Source organism: Genypterus blacodes, unplaced genomic scaffold (genome assembly GCF_046128005.1).
Source record: "Genypterus blacodes isolate CSIRO-AG114 ecotype Tasmania unplaced genomic scaffold, CSIRO-AGI_Gbla_v1 ptg000002l_1, whole genome shotgun sequence".
Taxonomy (NCBI): Eukaryota; Metazoa; Chordata; class Actinopteri; order Ophidiiformes; family Ophidiidae; genus Genypterus; species Genypterus blacodes.
This window is the reverse complement of record NW_027466816.1, coordinates 1,418,622-1,444,555: the sequence shown is the minus strand read 5'-3', so window position 1 is coordinate 1,444,555 and position 25,934 is coordinate 1,418,622. Positions and strand designations below refer to the sequence as shown.

The 25,934-nt window shown below is 43.4% G+C and overlaps 1 protein-coding gene across 3 annotated transcripts; it reads right to left on the bottom strand.

The window, feature by feature from the left end:
* Positions 1-285: 285 nt before the first annotated feature.
* Positions 286-25,551, bottom strand: eml3 (EMAP like 3). 3 transcript variants are annotated; one of them, XM_076150916.1, is made up of 24 exons: positions 25,419-25,551; positions 14,653-14,829; positions 14,428-14,542; positions 13,370-13,843; positions 11,701-11,817; positions 11,523-11,551; positions 9,174-9,209; positions 8,782-8,902; positions 8,367-8,516; positions 7,980-8,049; positions 7,102-7,212; positions 6,850-6,945; positions 5,394-5,528; positions 5,112-5,250; positions 4,869-5,020; positions 4,643-4,768; positions 4,406-4,537; positions 4,219-4,286; positions 3,331-3,419; positions 2,672-2,769; positions 2,389-2,476; positions 2,208-2,306; positions 1,919-2,049; positions 286-1,847 (listed from the first exon to the last, which is right to left on the bottom strand). In XM_076150916.1, the coding sequence occupies exons 1-24, from the start codon at positions 25,441-25,443 to the stop codon at positions 1,650-1,652; spliced, it is 2,976 nt and encodes a 991-aa protein (XP_076007031.1). In that variant the 5' UTR covers positions 25,444-25,551; the 3' UTR covers positions 286-1,649. The 3 variants fall into 3 exon arrangements, with proteins under 3 accessions (XP_076007031.1, XP_076007120.1, XP_076007198.1); XM_076151005.1 differs by lacking the exon at positions 25,419-25,551 and adding an exon at positions 22,051-22,290; XM_076151083.1 differs by lacking the exon at positions 13,370-13,843.
* Positions 25,552-25,934: the final 383 nt, after the last annotated feature.

Genomic DNA, 25,934 nt, shown 5'->3' with positions numbered 1-25,934 from the left:
TTAAACGTTATTACTTGTATTTGTAAAGCTGTATTTGTATTTGAGGTGCATGTTTCGTGGTTTTAGATAAGATAAGATAAGATAGAAGTTTATTATCCCAAGGGAAATCCAGAGGGAGATTACTGTGCAACAGTTACAGTACAGTGTTGAAACTTTACAGTTTGAAAAGTTCCCGCACAAGTGACAGCAGACAACACATTTCCTGGAGCAGCACTGCCCACTAGTGCCCACTCTCCAGTCTTGAGTTGTGTATTTTGAAGCTTGACAGATCACAGTATTCTCCTCTTAAATATAACATTTATTGAAGGATTTACTTCCAAGTATTGATCTTCTATTACAGTCAGTGATGATGAGACAGGTTTGTCACAGTCTGATGAATACACATATACAAGAGCTTTAATGTAAGCTGAGACATCAACTAAACTCTAAATACACATTATGCATTATGTATTTTACATGTATTGGCAAAAGTCACAATGCAGCACTTTGCTAAATTTGGTAAACAGCATGGTTGTTAATTCAGAGGCTAAAATACAGGAATGTTCACTGAAACTAAAATCTTTGTCACGACAGTCAACAAACGTGTTCAAGCGTTTCCACACAGAGATTCACCACATAACATTTACGCTCCTCTGTAGCAAACATGTCACATTATTGTCCAGTTTCATAAACATTCTACGCGATCACAGAGTGCACAGCAGAGCCTGACAGACCCGCAAACACAATTTGACACACTTGGGGTACTACAACATGACATCACTACTTGTTTTGTATTTGTTTTCTATTTGATACAGTCATGAAGATGTAGAACAGTTTCAGTTGCAACCTTTTAACATGGAAACATCGTTATAATATTCACACCTGAACTAGCAAAAAATATTAGGCAAGGACAAAAATATTTAATCTCTTTTCCAACTGAATTTACTTTGGCATAGTAACAAATAGTTACTGGGTTACATACAGTTCACATAAGTCCACAAATGAAATCGCTATCCATAGAGGTATATGTATGAGCGAAGCTTGGGAAGTTTTGTTTTGCGTATGCAACGTTTCCTCACAATGGAAAATATGATTAGCGAGTCACTTGCTGGTCGCGCTCACATCTGAAGTTACTTTCTAGCTAATGATATAGTCTTGACTAAAATCAGAATTGACTTTAATATTGTTATTATTATTTATGAACACAGAAATCCATCAGTTATTACATTGGAATATATGTAAGGTAGGATTTGATTTGCCTTTGGGAGTGGGCATGGCTTAAATCTGGTCTTTCTGTTGGCTGGGCAGACGGACCTTTCCAGTCGTCGTAGCCACACACCTGCGACAGGCAATCTGTGCCTGTGCGGAGCCGATGACTGAGCCGGAGGGGAACATTGGTATAAAACTTTAGGTGATTGAAACCCCCACAACCTTTGGTCTTAATAGTGTAAACGTTCAAAAGTCAAAATTCAGATGGACAACACTTTGTATGTCTTGAAGAGGAGTCGTGCTGGTGCTGTGTAAGACAAACGCCACTGTGCCACCGCGTAGAGGCCCAGCTGCGCCAAACCCGTGGCCAGGCTCCCCTTGCTATCTCTCTAGGCGTGTATAAAAACACTTCCTACTCCTTCGCTCCTTCGCTCCATCGCTCCATCGCTTTCGCCTCCTTCCTAGGTGGTGGCAGGTTCTGGCGAGCTGGAGGATGCAGAGGTCAGCCTCTCCCTGCTGTCGCCCACCCCACCTCTAACCACTCGCCACTGAAGAATGCAGGTGTCTTTCCCACCCAGGGAGAGGAGGTGGGAGTCGCTATGGGTGAAGCAGACATTGGTAACATGGCTGCCGTGGCCTTCGTACTTGTGGCTTGGTGCCTGGTGGAGAAAAGAGAGTCAACAAAGAGTCCACGGCCCCCCTACACACACACATACACACAGTTACTAACCTTTGGTTTAGGACAGGGGTATTGGAAGAGGTGGACTTTGCAGAAGTCGTCAGCCACCGCCACCACCGTCTCACTGTGAGAACGACACAGAGCATTGATGTCTGTGCCGTCCGAGCCTTCCAACCACACACCTGAAAGATCACAGGGACGCTGCTGCTTACTGGTGGAATGTGCTTATTCTGAGTAGCACATATAGTTAGTGGCCATCAAACACACAGCCTGATGAAATCATAAAGTATGTTCCTGGCCTTACGTTAAAGCATGGAAATGTTTTACTGGTGTTTCTTACCCATGACATGGAAGCCTAGCACACAGGTGTAGGACGCCCACTCTCTGTCTTTGCTCTCAAAACGATTCCTTAACAGCTTGCAGCCTGCAGCAATGTCCCCTGTCAAAAGAGCTGTGTCGTTAATGAAACAAATCAATCAATTGATCAATCAATCAAATCAAACAGATACCTGATCACTTACAGTATAGGATTTCATAGTCGCCTGAGTTTGACATAATATACTTCCCATCTTTGGACCAGTCCAGATGAGTAATGAAACTGGAATGGCCCTGGGAGAACAGACGTGGGAACGATTAGCAAATCGATGAGTTGATCAAAGCAAAATTAATCTGTCATACTGAATGATGCAGATCTGCTTCCATTGGTTCGCACGTCTAATAAAAAAGCTATGTAACGATTTTGAATAAACTTGGTGGGAGCGTGGGGACATCGCACATGGAGGAACCCATTCAACAATAACTCACGTTACATTTTCCAAAGCGAGCGTAGCGCCGGCCACTGTCTGTCACGCTGTAGATGTAGATGAAGTTGTCGTGGGAACCTACAGCCAGAAAGCTGCCATCTTAACACAACAACGACAGAACACAGGAGAGAGTGTTCACAAGGTAAACGGATCACTAATGTTAAAATAGGTAAATTAAGATTAAACGTAAAGGGCATTTAAGTACAAATAAAACAAGAGGAAGACACGACAGACAGCATATTTTGAGTGATATGATCAAAATGATGTTATTAAATGTTGAAAATGTTTTTGATTCCATGGACAACCATTCAAATGGTTACCAACACTAGGTCACCACTCGATGGTATCAGAGACTAAGAATGGTACAGCTTCCTAACTAACTAATAAAGATAATGATACAAGTTACTGAGAGGAGATTTTTTAAGGTCAGTCAGTCAGACTACCAGATAGGACAGAAATGCAGGTCTTGGTTGTTATGGCATATTAGAGAGAAAGTTTGCAATCTATGAGTTCTTTCTTATTAAAGCTGCGTGTCGATCACATGAGGTTGTCATCAAGAAACCTGTGTGGTTACTGTGATTTCTGATGAATTTGTCCCCATGGCTGTAGTTTCTAGTGATGTAATTCATCAGCTTAACAAAAAATACATGGAGCTCTGACCTGGTGAGTATCTCATGACGGACAGCTGCTCGTTCCCGTCAGTGGATTCAGAGACGACCTCCCTTGTCAGAAGGTCAAGGACCAACCACCTGTTGTTGTTATAGGGGGATGGGAGATAAAGAACAGGAGAAGAAAGGCAGAGACCTTCATATTTATTGACAACGTAACTGCTCAGTCACTCTCCTGGGAGGATCTGACCCAGTTGGCCCACTCAGGAATCAATCGAATAATAGCAAGGAAATTCCAATGATGTCCAGACAGGAAATGTTCCTGTTATTCTCAGGACAGTATAACGCAAGAATAAGAGCATGACGCAGCTTGGAGGATGAGTTGTCACGGCAATCGCCCTCCTCGACAGTGGTAACATTTCTGAATAGACATAGCGAGAGAACGAAGGACCAAGAGTCTTCAGGATGGCCTTATAACCACCATGAGTGTGTTGGTGACAAGCATGATTTTCCAGAACCATCTTAGTGCCGTGAATAATTCTGATGAATACTCATATAATATTACTAATACTAAACATTTTACATGTTATGTTACCTGAACTTACAACTGCATAACCGTATTCACACACTCAACTAAGAAATACAACATTTTGGTGTCACATGGTACTGACTGACCCTAACTTGCCCCCAGCTCACCTATGCAAAGAAAAGTTGAGAACGGAACAAGATTTAGTTGGTTCATGAAAATATAATGTTGGCAGCTTTTGGTGCTTTGCCATCACCTAGAGGTTTGAAGGGGGTTTGCAAGTGCTGCCTGAGAGAGAAGTTCAGGTTAAGGACATTTGTGGCGTGTCAAAGGCGAAGTCGAGAAACATTCCAGCACCAGGAGTTTACATGTGCACACACATATTCCATTTGTGTCACATGTGAGCTGAATTACCTTCCTGTACTGAGGCCGACAGAAACCACAGATCCATTCGGACAGAAATCGGCACACAATCCGTACTCCTGAAATAGATGAGGGAGTTTCAATGCGATGCGTTCAACTAAAGTCAACTCTGTGTGTGTGTGTGTGTGTGTGTGTGTGTGTGTGTGTGTGTGTGTGTGTGTGTGTGTGTGTGTACTACCTCCAGCGTGGTGCACCAGTCCAGTTTGTGCTCCTCTGTGTTCCACAAACACACCTGCCTGTCATGAGCACAGGTGAGGAAGATATTCTGAGAGGGATGAGTGGCCAAACCCCACAACTCATCTAGGTGACCCTGACACAAACACAAATACACACATCTGTGTAAACGGTCATGATTGGAATGAGGTTTATCTTTCTATCTCTAACTTTGAAATGTGCACATATGTTATTTTCATACCTGCACGATGGCGACAAATCCCTCAGAGAAGGTTCCTCGTAAGATAGCGTTTCTGGTCGTACCGACTAACAGCTCCTCCCCATCCACGTCTGCGATCGTGCGGACTGCTCCAAATTTTTCTGGAATCTGGAGACAAACTGGCGTAACTTACATCGCCAAGACTTTCACTGTACCGGAGATGTGGCGTAGCTCTCCTCTGACACACGCACATACGATCGTTGTTCACCTCGCACTCTCTCTCGGGGGCCAGGTCAGCACTCCAGCGGATGATCTTTCGGTCTTTGCCCCCTCCGCTAAGCAGAGCGCCACCCTGCAGGGTGCACAGGGTGAACACGCTGCCTTCGTGCGCCCTGGTTTGCCGCATGATCTGGAAGGTCTCTGAGGAGATAGGACACAGAAGATAAAAAGGAAACTCATGCTCGCTTTTCACTCAGTTAACTACCACAAGCTCGCTAGCTACGCCGCCAACCTTTGGCTCCTTTCCCGAGCGTTTTCACATCGGCAGCTGATTTTCCCCAAGTCAGAATGTTTCCCTCAGAGTCTCCGGTCAGGACGTCTCCCGTCAGGCTGAAGACAAAACACTGGATGAACTTAGGCTTCTTGTATTTCTGATCAAAGAAAAGAGGGAAATGAAAATATATTAAATCAATGTGTCTGCACATACACACTGGACCTTAAAACGTATCAGTGTACATATAGATATAGCTTCTCCTCCAGTATTCTCGCCATGGATAAACTTAAAGGTTCTTACTCCGAAGATGCCCTGTTTCTTGGTGATTTGTCCCGCGCTGAGCGTCCAGAAGTAGACGTGGGATTTACCGCAGGTAATGATGTTGCAGCTGTCGCTAGGGTTGAACTCCACAGCAAACACTGCCTCATTGGTACTCTGAAACACAAACACGCACCTTCAATAACATGTCAGCCATCCCTGCATGACGATGCATGTTTCTGTTTTCTGAAGATGACCAGGGAAACATGAGATATTAACCTGAGCCCGGCACAAGGAGGCAGCATTTCACATATTAAACATGCCACTGATGCCTTTCTCACAGTAAAAAGGTTCTTTGCCAACAAAGTATTTCGAAACGGATTTGGATTTAATGTAATATTAAGGACTGCACTTTTAAAAACAATCCCCATTACATCCTGACAGGATTCTATCATTAGAGTGCTCTGTGAAAAACATCATGTGTCTGTAGCGCCTCCTACTGTCGGAGTCTCATTTGTTCTACAGACTTTGGTAATTTTTTCAGACATTTTGTGAAAGCTCTCACACACACACACACACACATACACACACAAACGTACAGTGACATCATTTCTACACAAAACGTTCTATTCATGGATGTGCTGTAAAGCAGCATATGGATCATTCCACTGCTGTGAAGAGGAAGGGGGGGGCGGTAATTATCTTGTTCCTGTTGGATGAACTCGTATGTTTGTACAGTCCAGCTCAGCGCCGCCTTCCCACAGTGAATCCTGCATACTGGATGCTAAATTCCAGAAAAATGGCCTTCTGCACAAGTCCATTAAGTTTGTGACTTGACATGATATACAATAAGCCATGCATATATACATATGCCACACACACACTGTCCCTGGCGAATGTGCGGCATAAAATATTTACACTGTTGCCATGACAGCCATGGTGAAATTGCTCTCAGGGAAGTTTTGGGATAAAAGCCCATAAAAGCAGAGCTGCCATCTTCATCCCTCCAAACAGACCTCCTTTATAATCTGCACATTCAGTATGCAGCAATGGTGGGCGTTTGGCTGCGTAGCCACTGATCCATCACCACGTTTACACAGCAACCTCTGAACTCCTGTAAGGGAGCTTTTCCGTGGTTACCCTGTGGCTTACGGACAAGTATAATGCCGCAACATCTGATAATTGAGTCAGATACATGTCAGATGATGTCATACCTTTTTCAGACTGTATAAACAAACCCTGTTTATTGGTAAAAATTGCACCTCCACATGAGTGTTCAGCTAAAACACACACATGCGTGACGCTCCCTTCATCATGGTGCATCTCTGCCAAAAGCTGTGGTGGATAAAAAACCTGGATGTCGTACTTGAGTTAACATAGATATACTGTATCTCAAAAAGGACTTTGTCACAAATAACATTCACCCATTACAAAAAAAGACAACAGACATCCTCGCTTAGGGCCATGCACAGGTAAGTTTGTACATCATTTTTTTTACCTTGACCTCTGCATGTTTGGTTCCTTTGGTGCAGTCCCACACTGACAGCATGTGCTCATTAGAGTCATCGATTACAGACAGGAAGGCCCCAGAGTCCTGAAGACAAGAAATTGACAGTGAGTTGACAGAACGAGTCTGTGAAAGTGGTGACTGTAATCCTCTATCGGTCCCATATATTAATTCTGAAGCCCTGAAATGAGAAGTATGCACAGGCTGCGTATGTGTAACTGCAGTATGAGGAGTGAAACTCACTGCAAAAGAAAACGCGACCGATCCCACTCCCCTCTCGAAGGTTCCCAGACCAATCTGCTGCAGGGTGACGAGCGTGGTCGAGTCCCAGATATGAACACAAGGCTGCAGGGGCTAACACGGCACAACAATACACAGACACACACACACGCATGCACGCACGCACGCACACACACACACACACAGATTATATTTATTTTTACCTGACAGATACAGTAGCTATGGCTAGTTGGGCTTAACTTCCCATGTTTTGTGTGGAATCTAGCTGAAAGTTTTGCCAAATGTTTTGATTTTGGTGCTGATATAGGAATAAGAATCCATAGAGGTCAATTATAGATAGATAGATGGATGGATGGATGGATGATGGATGATAGGTAGGTAGGTAGATAGATAGATAGATAGATAGATAGATAGATAGATAGATAGATAGATAGATAGATAGATAGATAGATAGATAGATAGATAGATAGATAGATAGGTAGATAGATAGGGAGGCAGTAGCTCAGTGGGTAGAGCTTCCGCTTGGGAACCGGAGGGTTACCGGTTCGAGTCCCTGCCGAGGTGCCCCTGAGCAAGACACCGAACCCTAGATTGCTCCCCCCTCTGCGAAGGGTGGTAATGTAATGAAAGGCGCTTTGGAAGTGTCTGCCAAATGATTGTAATGTAATAGTTAGATAGATAGATATTATTGATTATATTGATACCAAACTGGGAAAAATTCAAAGACCTTACAGACCTGCTACGTGAACGCAAAACATCTCCAAAATACACAAAACACAATGTGACATCAATGTCATGGACTTTGGGTGAAAAATCACACATTTCTGCCAGTGTATTGCTTCAAAGTTTCTAGCACAGGCTGGTATGGTTGCAGCAGTCACCTTTCCATCTTTATCCACCCCCGCTGTTTGTCCTGAGGCCACTCGCACCTTGTCAGGATGGAGGGTGAGACTGCAGGAAAACAGTTATCTTTATTTTAGTTAAATCTGTAATTAGGGTAAAATACATCCTATTAAGTATATTGGTCAAACTACAGGATGTTAGATTGGACTAGATATAAAAAATGTAACACGTTTAATATGTCTGATGTATGATGCAGCCATATCAGGCTAACGAGCAAACTGGATGATGTTACAAAGACTCACACAACCTGTAGAGTCTAGCAAGAAATCTTCAAAAACACAAGATAAAATGGAGGTAATTTGGTCTAATAGAAGAGAAGAATAAAGAAAGAAAGTCGATATGAAAAGTAAAGATTAGCTGCTGACCAGCGGACACAGTCGGTGTGTTTGTGATAGTGGCGCTGTGTGCGGTTCTTGATGTGGTAAAGCACCACGACGCAGGCGATGAAGTACACTGCTTCACCTGTCGGGAGAAAATACAGGTTGGCCCGGCAGTCCCGTCCCCGGTAACCATAGCTGCAATTAAAGGGTTAAGGTGACATCATCTGAACGTCTCATTGGCCCATCTGTCGTCATTCGTGTCTAGTACAGGTAACCTCAGTCCGGTCCGGTCCAGTGCAGGCCAGGCCAGGCCAGGCCAGTCAAGCCCAAACAAGTCCACGTCAGTCTTACCTAGATTTGTCTAAATCCAGTTCACGTCCATTTTTGTCATTTTCAGTCCAGCGTAGTCGGTCCCGTCCAGTCTAGTCCAGTCCAGTCTGACACGTGTGAGGGAGGATACACCCAGTCCAGCTCCAGTTTCTCAGAGGGCGGCTCCATCTTCAGGTCTTCATAGTTCTGGATGTTCGACGGGATGTACATGGTTATCGGTCGGCCTCGGATGAACATTTTGATTGACTGTTCTGTAAGCCAATCACAGTATAGTGTCAGTAATGCAAAGGTGAGTATTATAACAACAATAAAAATAATTATTAGTATTATGAGCACAACATACATGCTGTATACATGGATACTTATTGAATTCTGTACAAGTCAGACTGTATCTCGTTTGTTTTTAGATTTTAACACTTGACTTGTGAGGAATTTGTGGAACGTAAGGTTCCCTGATGATTTTCTGCACATAGAAAGCCTTTAAGGCCTAAAGTGACATAATGGCATAACAAGCTGGTCTACCTTGGCTGTAGGTTCCTCTTCGGGGCCCCAGGGATCCTGAGGGAGAATGAGACCGAAGGGTTAGCCAAGAAAATAAATAGCAACTTCTTCTGTGCTGTAAATTACAGCTGATCCCGGCCAGACCTGAACTGGTCTCAGTATCAGCGATCCCCAAGGATCCATACCCAGTGTGTCAGATCTAGTTCAGTTTTCCATCTTTTTGAGACTGTTTTGGTGTAAGGAAGGTGAGTAACAAGTGATCAAAAGCTGCCAATGCAATTGTCTCTGTCTCACCCTGTGTTTGATAATAGCAATGAAAATGAAAGTGTGCGCTGTTATCCCCTTTTATAATCACATAGAGGAACACACAAAGGAGACAGAATTCAATGACAGAATGAGCAACCCCTGACCTCTCCTAAAGTGAGTTCCTCATTGGAATATTCTATATCATTGAGATCACAAAGCACAGCAATCACTCATCAGTTCATGTAGTAAATGAGAGTTAAGCAGGGGTCTAGAGAGAATCACCAGCAAAGGGAAAGAGAGCACAGAAAGACTTGGCTTCAATCTCAACAACGCTGGCCATCCATCATTCCGTCAAAGCCAGCTGGAGCACCGCGGCCGCTCGGATAACCACAATGGAGGCGATTCTAGGCGTCGCCCATGGCCCGAACAGGCCATCCAGTGTTCCTCTCTAAAAAGTGGGCTGAGCTGAGTCACGTGGAGTGATATGTCTTTTTGGTATTTAAAGACTTTCAGTGACCTGTTGATTGAAGTAGTTTCACATCAAGTGATATTTCAGTCATCACTATTTTTCATTCTATAAATCTTCCCATTTTGGTATGTATGGTTAATTTCCCCGATGTCACACATGGACACGGCCAATTGTGTCCGTAAGAACAAACGAGCGAGGTGTCATCACTCTTTGTCACATATTAGTATGTGCATTCTGGTGCACTGACAACAGAAGCTTACACAAGCTTTAATGCTTTCAGCAAAATACTGTGATTCTTCAGGAAAATTGGGTCCAAACTAGGCAGGGGGAGTTTTTTTCTATTTGCAGTCCTTTATGTTTTAGAAAAATAATCTTCAGATTCTGCCAGCTGTGTGTCCCTCTATGTCATATGGCCCGTGAGGCCATTTGATCCGGCCCGCGAGCCCATCCGGCGATCCGGCCCGCGAGTCAGACCAGCAGATGACTGCGCAAATTTCGAAGCGCTGTTCAATTCCCCCCCCCCCCCTTAAACAAAAGTTTTGTTTGGTAAGTTAGTATGGCCCCCGAGGGCTGATTGCAACATCAAAATGGCCCGCGATATGAAAAAGGTTCCCCACCCCTGCTCTATGTGTTTTCATGGCTCTCTATGTTAACTTCCAGGTGCCTTCTCAACCCAGTGAGCAGCTTGTGTGATGTTGCCCCAATAGATTTCAGAGTTCCATTTGGGAATTCACAAGATATGTTTAGCTTTTATTGTGGTGTGCATAACCTCTATATTTGTGCAGTAGAAGAAATGGATCCATAAAGGTCCATTCAAAGACCTGACCTACCTGTAAGAGCACCACAAACATCTACACAATGATACAACAGGGAAACGTCAGTGACAGACTTAAGATGGAATTTATTTATTTAAGTCATTAAATTTGGTCAAATGGCACTATGCAATGCACTTCCAGAAATTCTTCCTGCTGAGAGGAGAGCAGCTGAATATAAACACAGCATTCATACTTCTTTGGTATTTTGGCTCCAGTCACATCAAACATCTATACTGTAGAATAAAGACCTGTCAGTTGACTGGGCCCAGCCTACAGATTGAGTAGGTCTGGCCCCCTGAAGAGTATTTGAACATTCGTTTGTTAGTTATGAGTACAGAATTACTTTGAAATGTATTCCTTTCTTTCTTCATGGACAAAGTATTTTGACCGACAAAGAAACGCAAACGGAGCCTGTCGGCTCTCTATTGTTGTATCCACCAGGCTGCAGTGTTTATGATTTATTATTATCGGTTTGCAATAAAACAGGTTTGGTAGCCAAAGACTCAAACACCAGAAGCAAACACTCAAATAGTCAGTGTGAGAAAGTGTGTCCTCTGCTGCTCTCTGCGTGAGGAGAGAGATCTAAAAAAGGACAAACCACACACATTCCAAAAAACTGCACCAACCACAAGCCTGGTTAGTTGGGAAAGAGGGAGAGAATGTGGATGACTTTACACAAACGACTGCGAGTGTGTCTGCATGAATCCACAAACGCCAACAAAGATGTCAGGACCGTTGAGCTACAAGCTACTCAAGATTTAAAGTAGTTAAATTAAATTGTCAATTTGTGCCTTGATTTCATTTATGTTCTAATTCATGAAAATTGTGACGATCCCTCACCTGCACTGGCGATGAGATCCTTAGCACGACTGCAGAGAAACAAAGCAACCGCTGCATTAAATTCATCCAAACATTCATTCTTTTGATCATTGTTGCTCCTTTTGTTTCCTGTAAAGCTGTAGCATTGACGGGTAAATGTGCATCTGTGGCTGTGACTGATGGTGGCTCGCATGCTTACTTCTCCAGGCTTGGGGAACGCGCGAGGAGATTGGCCGAGGATGCGGCCTTTTTGTCCAGGCGTTTCCTCTGCTTGTCCAGGGCGTCTTTACCCATCTTCTCACTGTTCCTGCGGACCCTGAAACACCAAAACACAATGAGACAAATGCAAGAGGAAGCTCACTACGTTAACGTGCACGCTGCTGCGAATCAGGCAAAAATGCAAGAAAGACGTACACATGCATGAAGTTTATAGGGTTTGGTTCTCGATCCAGTTCCGTTCAGTATACATGGAACCAAGGTGCTCTATGGCAAACAGGCTTCAGGTTCGACAATTTTCCAGTTCTCACCCGGAACCAACATTTCAAAATTAGGTTTGCAAACCAAAACAGAACATGGTGATGGAAACCATGTCACGCGCAAGCAAAATAAAATATCATTGTGCTACGTGCACAGAAAGTACAATCATCACTCCTCACCTATTTGCCTCAGTACTTTAGGCTTTTAGGATTAAAAAGTGTATCCACTAGGGGGACTTTATCGATATTTGAGTCTCTCCATTACACGTTTCTCAATTTGCAACTTCCAAATGTGCAAAACGCAGCTTCATGGTAACCCTGTAAATGTTTCATCGTTTCTCAGTTGTTTCTTTGACACACCTGGCGACCTTTGTAGCGAAGGAGTCATTAGAGGAAGTTTTATGGGACAGTTAGAAGACTGTCCGTCTACGTCACCAGCCTGTGATGTGTAACGTAGAAGTGAAACTCAGCTGCCTCGTCCTCCTTTACCTCACACGCTTCAATGCGTTTTGTCTTATAATACTAATGCAATAATAAGACATAAGCTTGGTAAAGTGAGTTCAAGCCTACCCAGTGCCACAGGTTTCCATGGAGACGAGACGAAAGATGCGGGTTTGATTGAAAACAGCATTTATCAACCAACAAAACCCTATAACCACCCTCAACCAGGAAGCAGGAAACATAATGCATGCATGCATGCATGAGCACACAGTAAACAATCACCACCATTTTCTGATCGTTGTTAGAGAGGCAATTAGATGACATTGTTGATTCGCTTCAGAGGGTAAACGTTAAAAGGATTGATCAGCGTGCCAGGTTGTGTCTCTGCAAATCCCAGTTGAGCAGCGCATCATCTTTATGGTTTGAGTTACATAGCCTGAAGCTACAACTGAACGGCCACATTCACCCTAAACCGAGAACAAGAACTGACCGAAACATGTCCCTCACGTCAGAATATGGGAGGGTGCTTTTGAAGGAGATTAACTCTGAAGTATGGTATACACACACTGGCATTACATTTTCCACTGGGCTCAAATCCCTGTGTGTGTTGCTACTTCTGCACGAGTACTGGCTTAATGTTCTGCCTTCCTGTCTTACGTGACCAGCTCCGGGCTAGAACACGCGGAAAAGAAAGCGTGTGGGAACCTGCAGCGAATGTGACAACAGAACATGTCATTGGGACTGCGGTTTTCCGCTCTAAAAGCAGCTAAATCGCTAACCTGGCAACCCGATGGCCTAACGACAGCTCCTGCTCTGGGGTTTGCAGGTACACAAGTCTGGAATCTGGAAAGTTGATTTGTCTGCAAAAGCCACGCAGTCATTCGAGAGGCGGAGTGCAAAGGCGAAGTAGACGATGCACCCAATGAGGGCGAGGAAGGCAGGATCACACACAGAGGTTTCTTCTCTCCTTCTACGATGGCAGACACGGGTCCTGGTCTGGAGGCAGGGCTCTGGTCTTTACCGGAGGGGGCAGAGACATTGTCCTCTGGAGTGAAGGTAGAGTCCTCCCTCTGAAGACCTCTGATGGTTGTCGGGTGGATCGGCTCCTCCACCAAAGCGGTCCAGCCCAGCTCCTTTTTCTGCTCTCCATCTTCATCATCCTCCTGTGGATCGTCCTCTTCTTCCAGACCCGGAACACGGTTGAGTTTTGCCCGGGTTCCGCCGACAATAGAGTGCCCCGCTGGAAGAGCGTCCTCCAGCTGCAGGCTCTGGACCGCCCTGGTGAGAACCAGAGGGACCCTACCTGGTATGGGGAGCTCAGTCTGGGTGGAGCTGTCCAGTGTAGCTGGTCTGAACCTGGGCCCAAGGGACTCTGGACTCACTGGGAAGCCATTTTGATGGGTCACAATGTTGTCTGACACTTGGCTAGAGGTCAAAAGGTTTAGATTAACACAGCGGAGACATACATCACACACACACACACACACACACACAGCAAACAAGGAGTAAATTTATAATGTGTGTGGTCCAAACCTGCATAAATCTTGTTATACTGAGCTCATTGTGTCATTGTGACATCAGAACTTGATCGCTGTGGTCGTTTCTGTTAGTTGTATCATTGTGTTTGTGGTTGTCTTACAGGTCTGTAGGTTTTTGAAAGGACCTTTATGGATCAAGCCTCTAAAAGCTCCTCTACATGAACTTATAGGTTTAGTTAGATACATATATGTTTATCTATGACCTTTGACCCTTGAACCTCTGTATGTTGTCATGGATCTCTATCCTATTGTAATTTCAGGTGCCTTCACATCAGTCAGCAGCTCATGTACTGTCGCCCTATAATGTGAAGTCTCTCGTTTTGTGCCCTGGAGTAGCTAGAAACTTTAGAGGGTTAAGTCACAGGACAGATTTAATTAATGACTCATTTGCTGATAAGATAAGGGTGCAATAACACAATGATGATAGCCAGCCTCCACTTCCTCCTCCTCCACCACATGTTGGTTTGGTACCTGGTGGTGGTGTGGCGAACTCCCTCGCCGGCTGAGCTGGATAACAGTCTCCGGCTGCTGGCACATCCGTCCAAACAGTACACTTGGTTTAGCACCCGTGCAGCCCCAGGATTCACTAGGCGGGAGGCAGCTGGTTACTCAGGTCCAATGAGTCTTTAAAACTCAGATATGTGTTAGTGATAACATGTATGTTGCATCGTGTTCATTCACCACTCCTCCACTTACCTGCAATGAGCTGCTGTTTCATTAATGGAAGGAGCTGATCGTGGAGGCGGAGCTTGCGCAAGGCGTCAGCCAGTGAGGATTTAAGCAGAGTGATCTCATCCTCCTGCGCCTGCAGTCGTAGCTCCATCGCGGATGCTCGGTCTGGAAAGTCAGCGCTGCTGTCCGCCGATGCGTCATCTGAGAAGAAAGAGCAGGAGAGCCAATGTGGAGGGGAGGAACTGGCCACATGATGGATTATCCACACCCTCTTCCACCTTCCTACCTGCACACCAGTCGCATTGACAACAACATTTTGTACCACTCTCTTGTTTTTGTGCGAATTTGTCTGTATAGTGGTCAACTACTGAGACATACTCAATATTTATAGGATGTGGTAAGAGAGGTGGAAATTACTTAATACACAAAGCACAGAATCACTGAAAAACATTCTGGTTTGTTAAAGTCAAGTATTCTGCTGTTCCTACGCACTAACATTCCAGTGTCTGTGTGTGTGTGTCCAATATGACAGGAACTGAACAGATGTTGCGGGGAATCATGCTTGCACAAAGGAGCGTCCAAAGAGCCAATTGTGCATGGAGCTGAGCCATCGTGACTGAAGACATGGGTGGTTCTGTTCCAAACAGAGAGTGTGTGTGCACGTGATTCCTCCTTGTTGTGGAATGCAGAACATCTCTCGTTCATTTCGTTCATGGATGGAACATTTTCCTGCACTTTTCAGCTTGCATCCAATCCATCTGTACATTTAGGTGATGTTAAACCTTCGACTACGCTGCCAGTAATCAGTTAAGCCTGAACGGACCCAGCAACAGGTTCAATACACGTGTAAGTGGATTCACTCATGGATTCCTGCCAGGCATGTTGTAACTGTAGCCATGACAAAACTCCAGTTCCAGTGAAAGAGTTGCAGCAGAGGAAACCGTCTTCCCAAACCAAGATGAATCACAGCACTGACAAGCCAGTGTTTCCTCTTTTACCATTTACATCACGAGTTGGCAAATGTCAGTGTCGACAACATGACACAACAGAAGCTAGCAGGTCGGAGTACAGACTGGGGTCAGCCCTGCGTGAGACTGAATTCAGACGACTAGTTTTTTATTCTGCGTAATGAAATTTCACAGCTGTGTGAATTCACAGCAGCAGAGGGAGAGGCAGGTCATTCCTTAGCATCACAATTTATCATACACATCTCTACTCTATTTCCTTCATGATGACTGCTGAATCTGATAACACGCTGGAGTACGTTGCTGTTTCACATAGCCAAGTTACTTTGTGTCATGCCGAGAGTAGCTTGTATTCCTCACTAGCTACAAACTAGCATTGCTACCAAACGCAACAAGACATAAATGTCCTGGAATGTAATGTAATTGTAATGTGAAATACTTTAGCTACCTAGTAGGTTTGACCCCTTAGAATACATTTCTAAAATTAGTTTCATCAGTAGGTGCGATCATTGTAGATACGTTATCCTCAGCTTAAAGTGTAAAAAGTGTCACAGGAACCTTTTTTTAATCCAGCTAAATAAACAAGAACTCAAAGAAAACATAAGGCAGGATTTTCTGTTAAGTCGCATATATTCTTCTTTCAGGAAAGTTTCTGCTTTCCTTAGGACTTAAGTGCTGTGATGAAAGATTTACACATAAGATCCAAAATTTTACGGAAGATTGCCACAATGTTTACGGAGCTGAGGTGCACGTAGATGTTTGGCTTTAGAAGCACAATTACTGATGTGGCGTAATTCCTGGCTGTGGATCAAGTTGTTATCCTTGGCTAAGAGTGAGGATGATGAGGCTTAGAGAGGATTCATGCAGAGAGGAGCAGAGGATGAAGACATAATTACTGCACAGGCAAGAAGTTTCCCCGCAAATTCTGAGGCAATCACTGGTTTGCCTTGATGTGACTGTGACCCAGAAACAATAGCGTTAACGGCTGAGCGCTCAGGCTACATTCTGGTTATTCAGCTAGACTGCAACTAAGGACTACGCAATTTTTCTAGTATTGCAGTTTACATTGTGCTGATCTTTTTTTATAAGACTTTTGACACAAGTGCAATAAATCTGGAAGATTCACAGAAAAGATTAAAACACTGAATGATTAAGGGGACTTCCAGGTTCCAGGAAGGGGGGCAGTTACTGTCCTTACCAAGAAACAGAGTATCACAGAGAGGAAGAGCTGTAAACCGAGCTAGAGGTCTGCTCTACTGTGGAGCAGGCTGCTAGAAAACACTATAACAAAATAATAAAGGTCACATTTAAGCAAACACTGACATGAAAGCACAAAACACCTAAAGGAAACCTGTGTAATCAAACGTCTGAGGAGAAGTTATAAATATAAAATATATTTATACAAAAAAAGTTTTTAGTTTCAGTTTAGTTTTTGCTGCCAAGTCAAGACATTCTGAACAATCTTCCAGATTTATGACTGCAGCTCTCCTGATAAAACAAAAACATGTATTATATGAGATGCTGACTGCCAGAATGAGCTCAGTAGGACCAGAAATATGAGGACAGTGTATAGGGAAAAGTGGTTAGCGTGTTTGTAAAGCGCCCTGCTGCCACAAGATTCATATTGGTTTTATAACACAATGCAGCTCTGAGATCTACTGTATACATAGAATCTCCTCTGAGCTGATCTGCTTCCTTCGATCTGCAGGTATTCTGATCTCATGCTCTCTCATCTGTCAGACTCACAGCCTGCAGAGAAACATGGGGGCCAGCGCAGGAAAAAGGAAGCATCTGATGAAGTGACAGTGAGCAATGTGCTGGGAATTTCCAGTGAGAACACAGAGAGAAACATCGCCAGGCTGAACAGGAAGTGAACCGCTTCTGCATCTGCTCACGAGCACATGATGCATGTAGACATGCAAAGTCTGCCAACATGCTCCAGTGTTTCCCAGAATCCACTTGGGTGGCACATCTCGACAAATGCATCTTCTGCTAACAGTTACTATAAGGAGATGGGAGAAAGTTTTCTTTACATATGTGAGCTGGGGGAAGATCATGAGGCGCGACCAATATCAACAACACATCTTTATGGTTGGAGTGATACGAACTCGAACTTACAACTACACGCATATATTCACGAAAACCAATGTGGAAATGCAGCCAGCTCACCTACAACGAGAAATAGTAAAAGGCCATATTCATCAAAGTGAATCTGCATGACCCAGCTGTGACGTCTCTGGGATTATGGCCAAGATAGAAACACCCATAATGAAACGCTTTAATCTAAGACACGTGGATGTGAAGTTAACTGCCATCCTTCACTAAGCACAACATGACGATAAACATTTTTTGCGAGGCTGCTGGAGGGAAGCAGAAACACGTGCAGCGAGGGCCTTCCAGCTGTGGGCAGCATCAAAGACCCACAATCCTCAGCAAATAAACAAGTTTCCCTCCAGAGCCCAGAGGAACAAAATTCACATCTCAATCTCACGCAGTGATGCACGAGCACAAGAACTGCAAACACCATAAACAGCATTCACTCTAATATTCCCCACAATTTTTGCCAGTTGACAATTTATCATTTACGATGATTTGCTGCTTAACTTGTGTTCTTTGCCCCCCCTCCCCCATCATTTGGATGGCTTCTCGCGGGGCCCTTTGAAAAATGTGCATGCGCAGGATGACTTGCAGAATCTCAGATTGAAATAACAATTATTTGTATATTATTATTTCATTATATAGAATCAAAGTTCCTGTCATTCCTGAAAATGTTTCTGGTTTCTCAATGCATTTGTGCAGAGCTGAGGTTTCTTCCATGATGACAGAGCATTGATTTTATCTTCACTCGTGGACTGAAAATAAAGTTCTTGGCTTCGTATCACCTCAGTAGTGTGTTAAGTCCTATCCATATGAGATGTTGATCTTTTGAACCAAGATAAATGCACGGCGTCACATTGAGGTGCATTTACCCACTAACTGCCACGCACACACACACAAACACACACACACACACATAAAGAGTATGCAACATCTTGACTACCGGCCAAGAAGACACCATAAATCATTCACAGCCATAAAACAGGAGGACTTCAGGAGGCTGCTGGTCTAATAATGCACAGAAGCACAGCATGATCATTAACAAGTCAATAATGATGAACTAAGATGACAATGAAATGGAAATTAATTAAGTATTCCAGGACTTTTACAGATTTAAGGCGAATGCATTTGGATCTTTGAATCTTTGATCTTTCGTTTTGATCGTTTTCGAACAATAAAGCTCTTTTGATTCTGATCTGCCGGGTCAGACACAAACACGTCGAACTGCGATTGGATTCAGTTAAGAAACACCACAGCGAGTGTCAGCTTGAATTGAGCAGAAGTTAGAAGTTTGGGTCTGAAAGAACCTCAAGCCCTCCCATGGAAGCCTGACCTCTGCAGACTCTGCAGACGCTGTCGGCCAAGCACCGACATGCAGACTTGCTGCCCCAAAATGTACAACTCGAAAAAAGGCAGTCATGTGACTGTAGCCCAGTGGTCTCCAACTTTTTTGTCTCCGAGAGCTACTCATGTATTACATTATTAGTAACATTTATCCACATGGCTGATTCTCCACCCAAACCAGCTGAATAAGCGTCTTTTGTGTGAACATTTACAAAATGTTGATATCCAACAAATCAGCAACATGAGCTTGTTTTTTTCTTTATACTTTATATGAATTTTCAGTGTCAAGCTCACACTAATGAATTCACATCATATCTATCTCATAGAAAACAAAACAATGTTATTATTCTTCTTATATCATTAGTTACTTATGTTACTATTTCACCAAAACTATACCTTTCATATTTCACATTTGTCTGTCCACATAGTGTAGTTCATCTGTACTTCACTTGCATTCAGTCTGTTCTGATGTTAGTGAGATGACAGTTTGGTGCTATGTTCATGAGGAAATAAAATAGTTCTGGAATGTTCTTGTAGTGAAGCACGTTCTCTATCGTACAGTTTAGGAATGTTTTCTTCAGAATGTTTTCCTGTTTGGAAGAACATACACTGGATTGAGAGCCTGGGTGGAGCTTCTTTTTTCTTCCAACTGAACTGTTGGATGCACAGTTCTCATGTCTGTGAAGGTTATTTGTGGACCCTGCTCGACGTGGCGGCTTGATTCTGCTTTTATGTTGTCACAATTGCCAAAATGCATCCAAATACTGCTTTTATTCTAGCTGTCACTCATCTTTTCGCATGCTGCACTCACCGCACTCTCTCTCTTTCTGCTTCTTTTGTCCTGCTCTGTACCTGTAGTAGACCGTCAGCACGCCCCGCCCCTCCCTGCTTGATTTCATGATCCTTGCCTGTCTTCACGTGAATTGGTCAAACGGCACAACATCAGTTCAAACATTCAGTCTTCCCGGTGTTCATGGCACGGAGAAGACCATCCTATCATTCTGTCTTGTAAAGTTGCAGAAAAAGTGTGGCGCTCCACAGACGCGTTCCCACAGCAAATGAGACACGCACACACTTGACATTCACATTCATACATTTCTTTAATTCCTCATGAAAATAGTATATTTGTTGCCTTTTATCGGGGGTCATCAACAAATCCGGCGTGCGCTTGCTAGCCAAATGTTACGGTGTCACGTAACCAAACTTAACGGCAGCGCCATTTGTTGGATTGACAGCTGATTGGTTTATAATCGTTTTGTGACAAAAGGGGGCAGAATGCTGTGAATTTGATTGGATAGAAATTTAAACAGCTTTACCAAGTGACGTTGTGTTTTATTCTTTGAACGTTTGGCGAGCTACTCAGACCCAGGTAGCAGAGGGCGACGTGGCGACGTGTTGACGACCCCTGACTGTAGCCTAACCGACTATGTTCTAAGTTCTGTCTACAGTATGTTGGGTGACGTCCTCTTTTTGCATGATTGATGCATTGCCTCGCGGTTACGACTCCACCGTGGCTGCCAGTTTTGCTGGCTCCACGCCCGCCGCTGCTGTAAAAGAGCTCGACAGGGTCGGTGCTGGTGCTGGCGTCTCCATTTTACAGGCGAGTCACATGAAAGCAGCATTTTACTGCCTGGTTTTACTGGTGGAGGCAGCAGCAACGTGAACGCTTATGTTGAGCTTTTGAATCGCCCGCCGTGCATGTTTCACCTGATGGAATGAATGGAATGGCTTTGTGTCATGTGATTCATAATTACATCAAAGTATAACCTCAACATTTGATAAAGTTGGGCAATGAGTGGCTTTTGGACAACCGCTGCACCTTATCAACCAATCTGACACAATCAAAAACACACACACAGTTTCCTTGTTTTGATTTTTTCAGGAACAAGCCAGGCAGCGGGTGAGTCAGAGCTGTTTGACAGGAAGCAGGAATCTGATCCATGCTTGACTTCTGCAGCTCCAATCTGCACATCACAACCTCTCAGACTTTCATTCACTTTCATTCGTGGTTACATTTGGCTGTACTGCAATCCTACATTAATCCTTGGGTAACAATGTTAAATCCAATGCTTTTCCTTTCAGATTTCCAGTATGATGATATTCTGCGAGAATGTTTGTGTGCTCTCCAATAGTTTTCTATGTTTTCAACAGGCGTGGGCGCCTGCGTCGGCAGTAACAGAAGTAACAGAAGAAACTTTTCATGGAGCCAATTCCTTAAACATTAAACGATAAACCCGCTTATCAACATTCTATTCTCTGAAAACAGGTGTCATTTAACAGATCCAGGTATTAAGATCTAGGTATGAATCCAGTGTGTGTGCGATTGCCCGTTCATTCACAGTTGTTGTTCATCATTCATGTCAAATTAATGGGAACATGCACAGACATGCAGGAGTCAACGCCTGCATACATCCTGAACACTCGATAACATAGAATCCCCAACACCGAATCCAGACGACTTAAACATGAACTCAAAAGATCACATCAGCAGTAAAGTGAGAAGGGATGCATGTCACAGATTCACTTGGTTAAATGTCTTCTCTTACAATTCAATCAAATCAACAAAAGGCCGAAACGAGAGAATCACAAACACCCAACGAGCTTGAACGAGAATGCGCAAGGGAACCAGGTCATTCCAGGTCTCATTGCTTCCCGCTCAACTCTTTTGTTCGGCCCGACACTGGCACGCATTCTTGTCCGACTGGTTGGCGTGGGAGTTCAGCAAAACTTCCCTTTTCATCCCGCTCAGACTGAAAGCAGCAGGCATTCTTAATCTGGAGGGAGCAGATTCCTCTTCTCCAAAATAGCTTCTCTTTTTGACTGTTTGGATCCTAAAATTAAATCATCATGTCTGTTAACGCCGCACGTCATGAAACGAAATCAAACTTTGGCCACACGTGATCACTACATCGCAAATTGAATTCAATACATAACAGAATGTAAATATGCTGATGCTACCTGAATGAGCGTGATTATTTTGACATAAATCAAGTTTGGATATTTAAAGTAATGTTACCTTCAAATGTGTGACCCTGATCGCAATTTAATCTGTTGTTCCAAACCTGCAAGCCTACTCGTCAAAGCAAAGCCAAAGTCTCGTGGTCCACCCACTCGCCAATCATCGCCTGTGCTTTGAGGCTGGAGCTTCGCTGCGGCAGCTTCCTGTTTGCCCCTGCAGAAGTGGATATGAACCTGTCTGCAAACCGACAAACCGAAACAGACAGAGACCACGCAGACCCACCCACGCTGTAGTAGAAAGTGGGAAAAGTTCAAGTTGCTGCGTTTTTCATTATTTCTGCGGTAGTCGAAACTTTGCCGAACGATGCATTCAAGTACAACTGTACAAACTAAGAGAGAGAAGACCTCTTCCCCTCTCTCTCTGCAGAACTGTACTGTGTTGAGGCTGATACTGGAAGTTCCCACACAGCCACAAACCTCAAAACAAATGTGCAGACCTGAGGCCTGTACGATAAAGGAAGCTCAACAGATCTCTGCCCCTGCACAACAGACTTTGTTAATGACAGCCTTCTTAATGCACAGTTCCTCGGAACAAGATGTAACGGTCAAGTGCAGCATAAATCTTTTCCATCAGAGTATGTGTGTGTATTGTCTATATAAGGACCAAGACATTCATGTCAAATGCACTTTACATTGCTGAATTTGATTTGATTTCACTCGATCAATACCTTAGACCAGTGGTTCCCAAACTCTCTCTGCAGAGCCCCCCTTTTGTAGATAAGAAAATCTTCGCGCGCCCCCCCCCAATGTGCACCCGCGCGGACACACACACACACACACACACACATCTTTAGCTTCCAAATTCCACTGAAATTTATTTTAAACATTGCAATTCATAAAACTGCAACTTATTATTTAACAAAACAAAATAAATAATAAAGTGACGAATCACCTTTGCAGTGGAATTATTAAAAGTCTAACCGTGTAATACTGAGTAACTTTTATTGTGCATTTCGGCTTTCAACAAATTTTCTCTCGCGCCCCCCACTGCTTCAGACTAAGCATTATTCTCATCATTACTATGCAATCCCAGCAGAATTAAATGCACTGCAAAGCAAGTAAGAAGCATACATAGATGTCTACCTTGCGCTGAGAATCTGTAGTACACAGATCAGCTTCTTTGTAGGTCAAAACTCATTTTGGACCCCAACCTTCGTTACAAACAAGTATTGAACTCCTCAAACAGCAGCTAGCCTACAGGTAAACCTAGAGGATACATTCTGTTCTGTAACTCTTCACACTCAACCTCTGACATTGAAACCATAATTCCAGCCTTTCATGCATCGGGCTCATAGCACAACGTAACTCCAGAGAAACCATTTGTATAGCCAGATAAAAGAGCACCACTATGAGGGTGAATCATGCCTCCACTTCACACTGGACACAATGGTCACTCATGTTTTGATTTTGTTAAGTTAATAGTGTTCGCTTAAAGATTATCATAGAATTGTGGTGAAAAAGGCGCTACAATAAAAGGTTGGGTTATCCTGACTAGAATACACAAATATAGTGTGGTGAGTGACAGAATGAGCTCAGTATAACAAGATTTAAGTAGATTGGGTCAGAGCATAAAAGGTTAAATCATACCAGGACTCTCATTGCATGCGTATCAATGTGTGTGTTTATGCCGTCCGCTCCACCGCTAACCAGTGAGAGGTCGACATCATCTGAGCTTCGTCGCCCTTGTCACTTAAGACAAATCCAGCCTCTACAATGGTATTTTTCAAGGTTTGTGCCAAATCTGTTCCCACAACATTTTTCTTGGCAGGGTGGAAACATTTCTCAAACATCCTCCAGACCACGAGATGCTGAAACCCCGTGAGGCCGAGGAGGTGAAAAATGCTCAACTTTATAGCATTCATCTCAGAGGTGGCTGAGCTTCTGCAGCCTCGTCCACAGATGCCAGCAAGCACGTCCACATGATGTTTACTGTTCCCCTGTGCCTCCGCCGCTTTTGCAAGGCGAGTAAACACATCAGCAGCACACGCTGCAGCGCCAAAGACTACAAGTTTGCCATAAAAGCAGCATTGTGCAACAGCTTCATGGCTCCTGCTAATGCGCTAAAATGTTAAAGCTCTGGGGGAGTTTGTGGAGTTTTTAAGCTATTTATTTATTTATGTTATTTCTATTTAAGTTTAACAATGGGTTCAAGGTGTGCAAACAAAATTTGACCAATAAATTCTCTCATGGGTGTAAACAAAGAGACCTGGTGATTGGTCAATTAGCATCACGTGACACAAATAAGGCACAGATAAGGCTAAGCTCAGTCCTGCAGCAGTAGCTCAGTCCTGGGGCGGCAGAAGCTCAGTCCATAGGGGACTCAACTAATTTAAATTGTATGTAATTTGATTGTAAATTGCATGTAATATGACAAAAAAAAATATTAATCTTAATATGGCTCTATAGTTGGTAGCTCGGGCTATATGAAACTAAAAATTTCTACAATTTAGAGTATTACTAGGATTTTAAGTATTTCTTTGTAGGGCGTACATAGCGGTTCAGCCAATCACAAAGTGGTATCCTGATATTCATGAAATCAAGCAAGTCAACCAAGTCAAACCTAAACTCTTTTTTTGTTTGTTCTACAACTGAGTCAAATTGTCACACAAATTTTTCACGTAGAACTTCTGGATGAAGCTGGACAAATGTTTTCTCTATGTTTTTTTATTTTTCGTTACTGCTTTCATCTGTCTGGCTGCCAAAGTTGAGTGGGCGTGGCTCACAAAGAGCCGCATCTCTTGTTTGAATCAGTCCAATAGAACCAAATTTGGGGCACATGTGACGTCACATCACATCAATCAACCTGTTGGTGGCGCTATGGCAACAATAGTTACTTTAAATCAATAACTTTAGAACAGCAAGCGGTAAAATCAAATGTTTGGTGGTTTGTTGAAAGGGGGGCTATTGGGTGGGGGGGCGGGGGGGCTATTATATGCCTTGATCGTCATTGATATTATAATGAATAAAAACGCTTTCGGACACAAGAGAATTAAAGAGGCATTAATTATCAGTTAATACACATGCATGTCTGAATACGATGTAAGGAACAGTTTTAAAGTTTATGAATCTCAGTGTACCATCCCACCAAAATAAGAACTGACTGATGAAAGAAGTACACGCCGTCCTATGTGGTCCTTTAAAATGCGTTGTGAAAATATCTTACACTAAAACATACAACTTTTTCACCTTGGCGTAGCAAGAAATTGAGTTCCACTGTTTTGACAGGCACAACGCAACGTATTTCTCCACGCAGAAGTGCGAGAACACATCGGGAAACGCGCAGCGCTTTAGTTTCTATCACCGCTGCAAGGTTTTGTCAGTGCAAATTGATAAATGTAAACAAACGTTTCACTTTGTTTCGCTCACCCAAACTGTTCGTAGAAGAATCCATAGCACGAAGTAGACACAGCGTGAAGTTAATTTTGAGATAAACTCTTTACTGAGGTGTTTTCCATGCTGAGGAGTGTCATCAGTCACTGGTGTCAAGTCGCCCTATTTATCAAATACACCGGAAGAAAGCGAGAATTCATAAAAATAAGATGTGTTTCAGTAAACCCAAAATCCCTCATAGAATCCTTTTTTTTTTTTTTTGATCAGGCATTACTTCCTGAAAATCTGTGCATTTTAACTCCACTTTGATATCGAAAAACACTGACAAAGCTAAACGTATCTATGCTAATAAATTCGACATTACAGATGAACTTGTAACTTGTACATGCACTTGTATACAATTGAAGTTTCAAATAATACAAAAATACATTGAAAACTCCACAAAATTATTCATAGACACAGTATGTCTGAGTGAATATATCTTTATTTTATTTTTTTACAGACGTTGCTTCCGGAAATGTTTTCACCGCTGACTTGACCAACATCATTCCA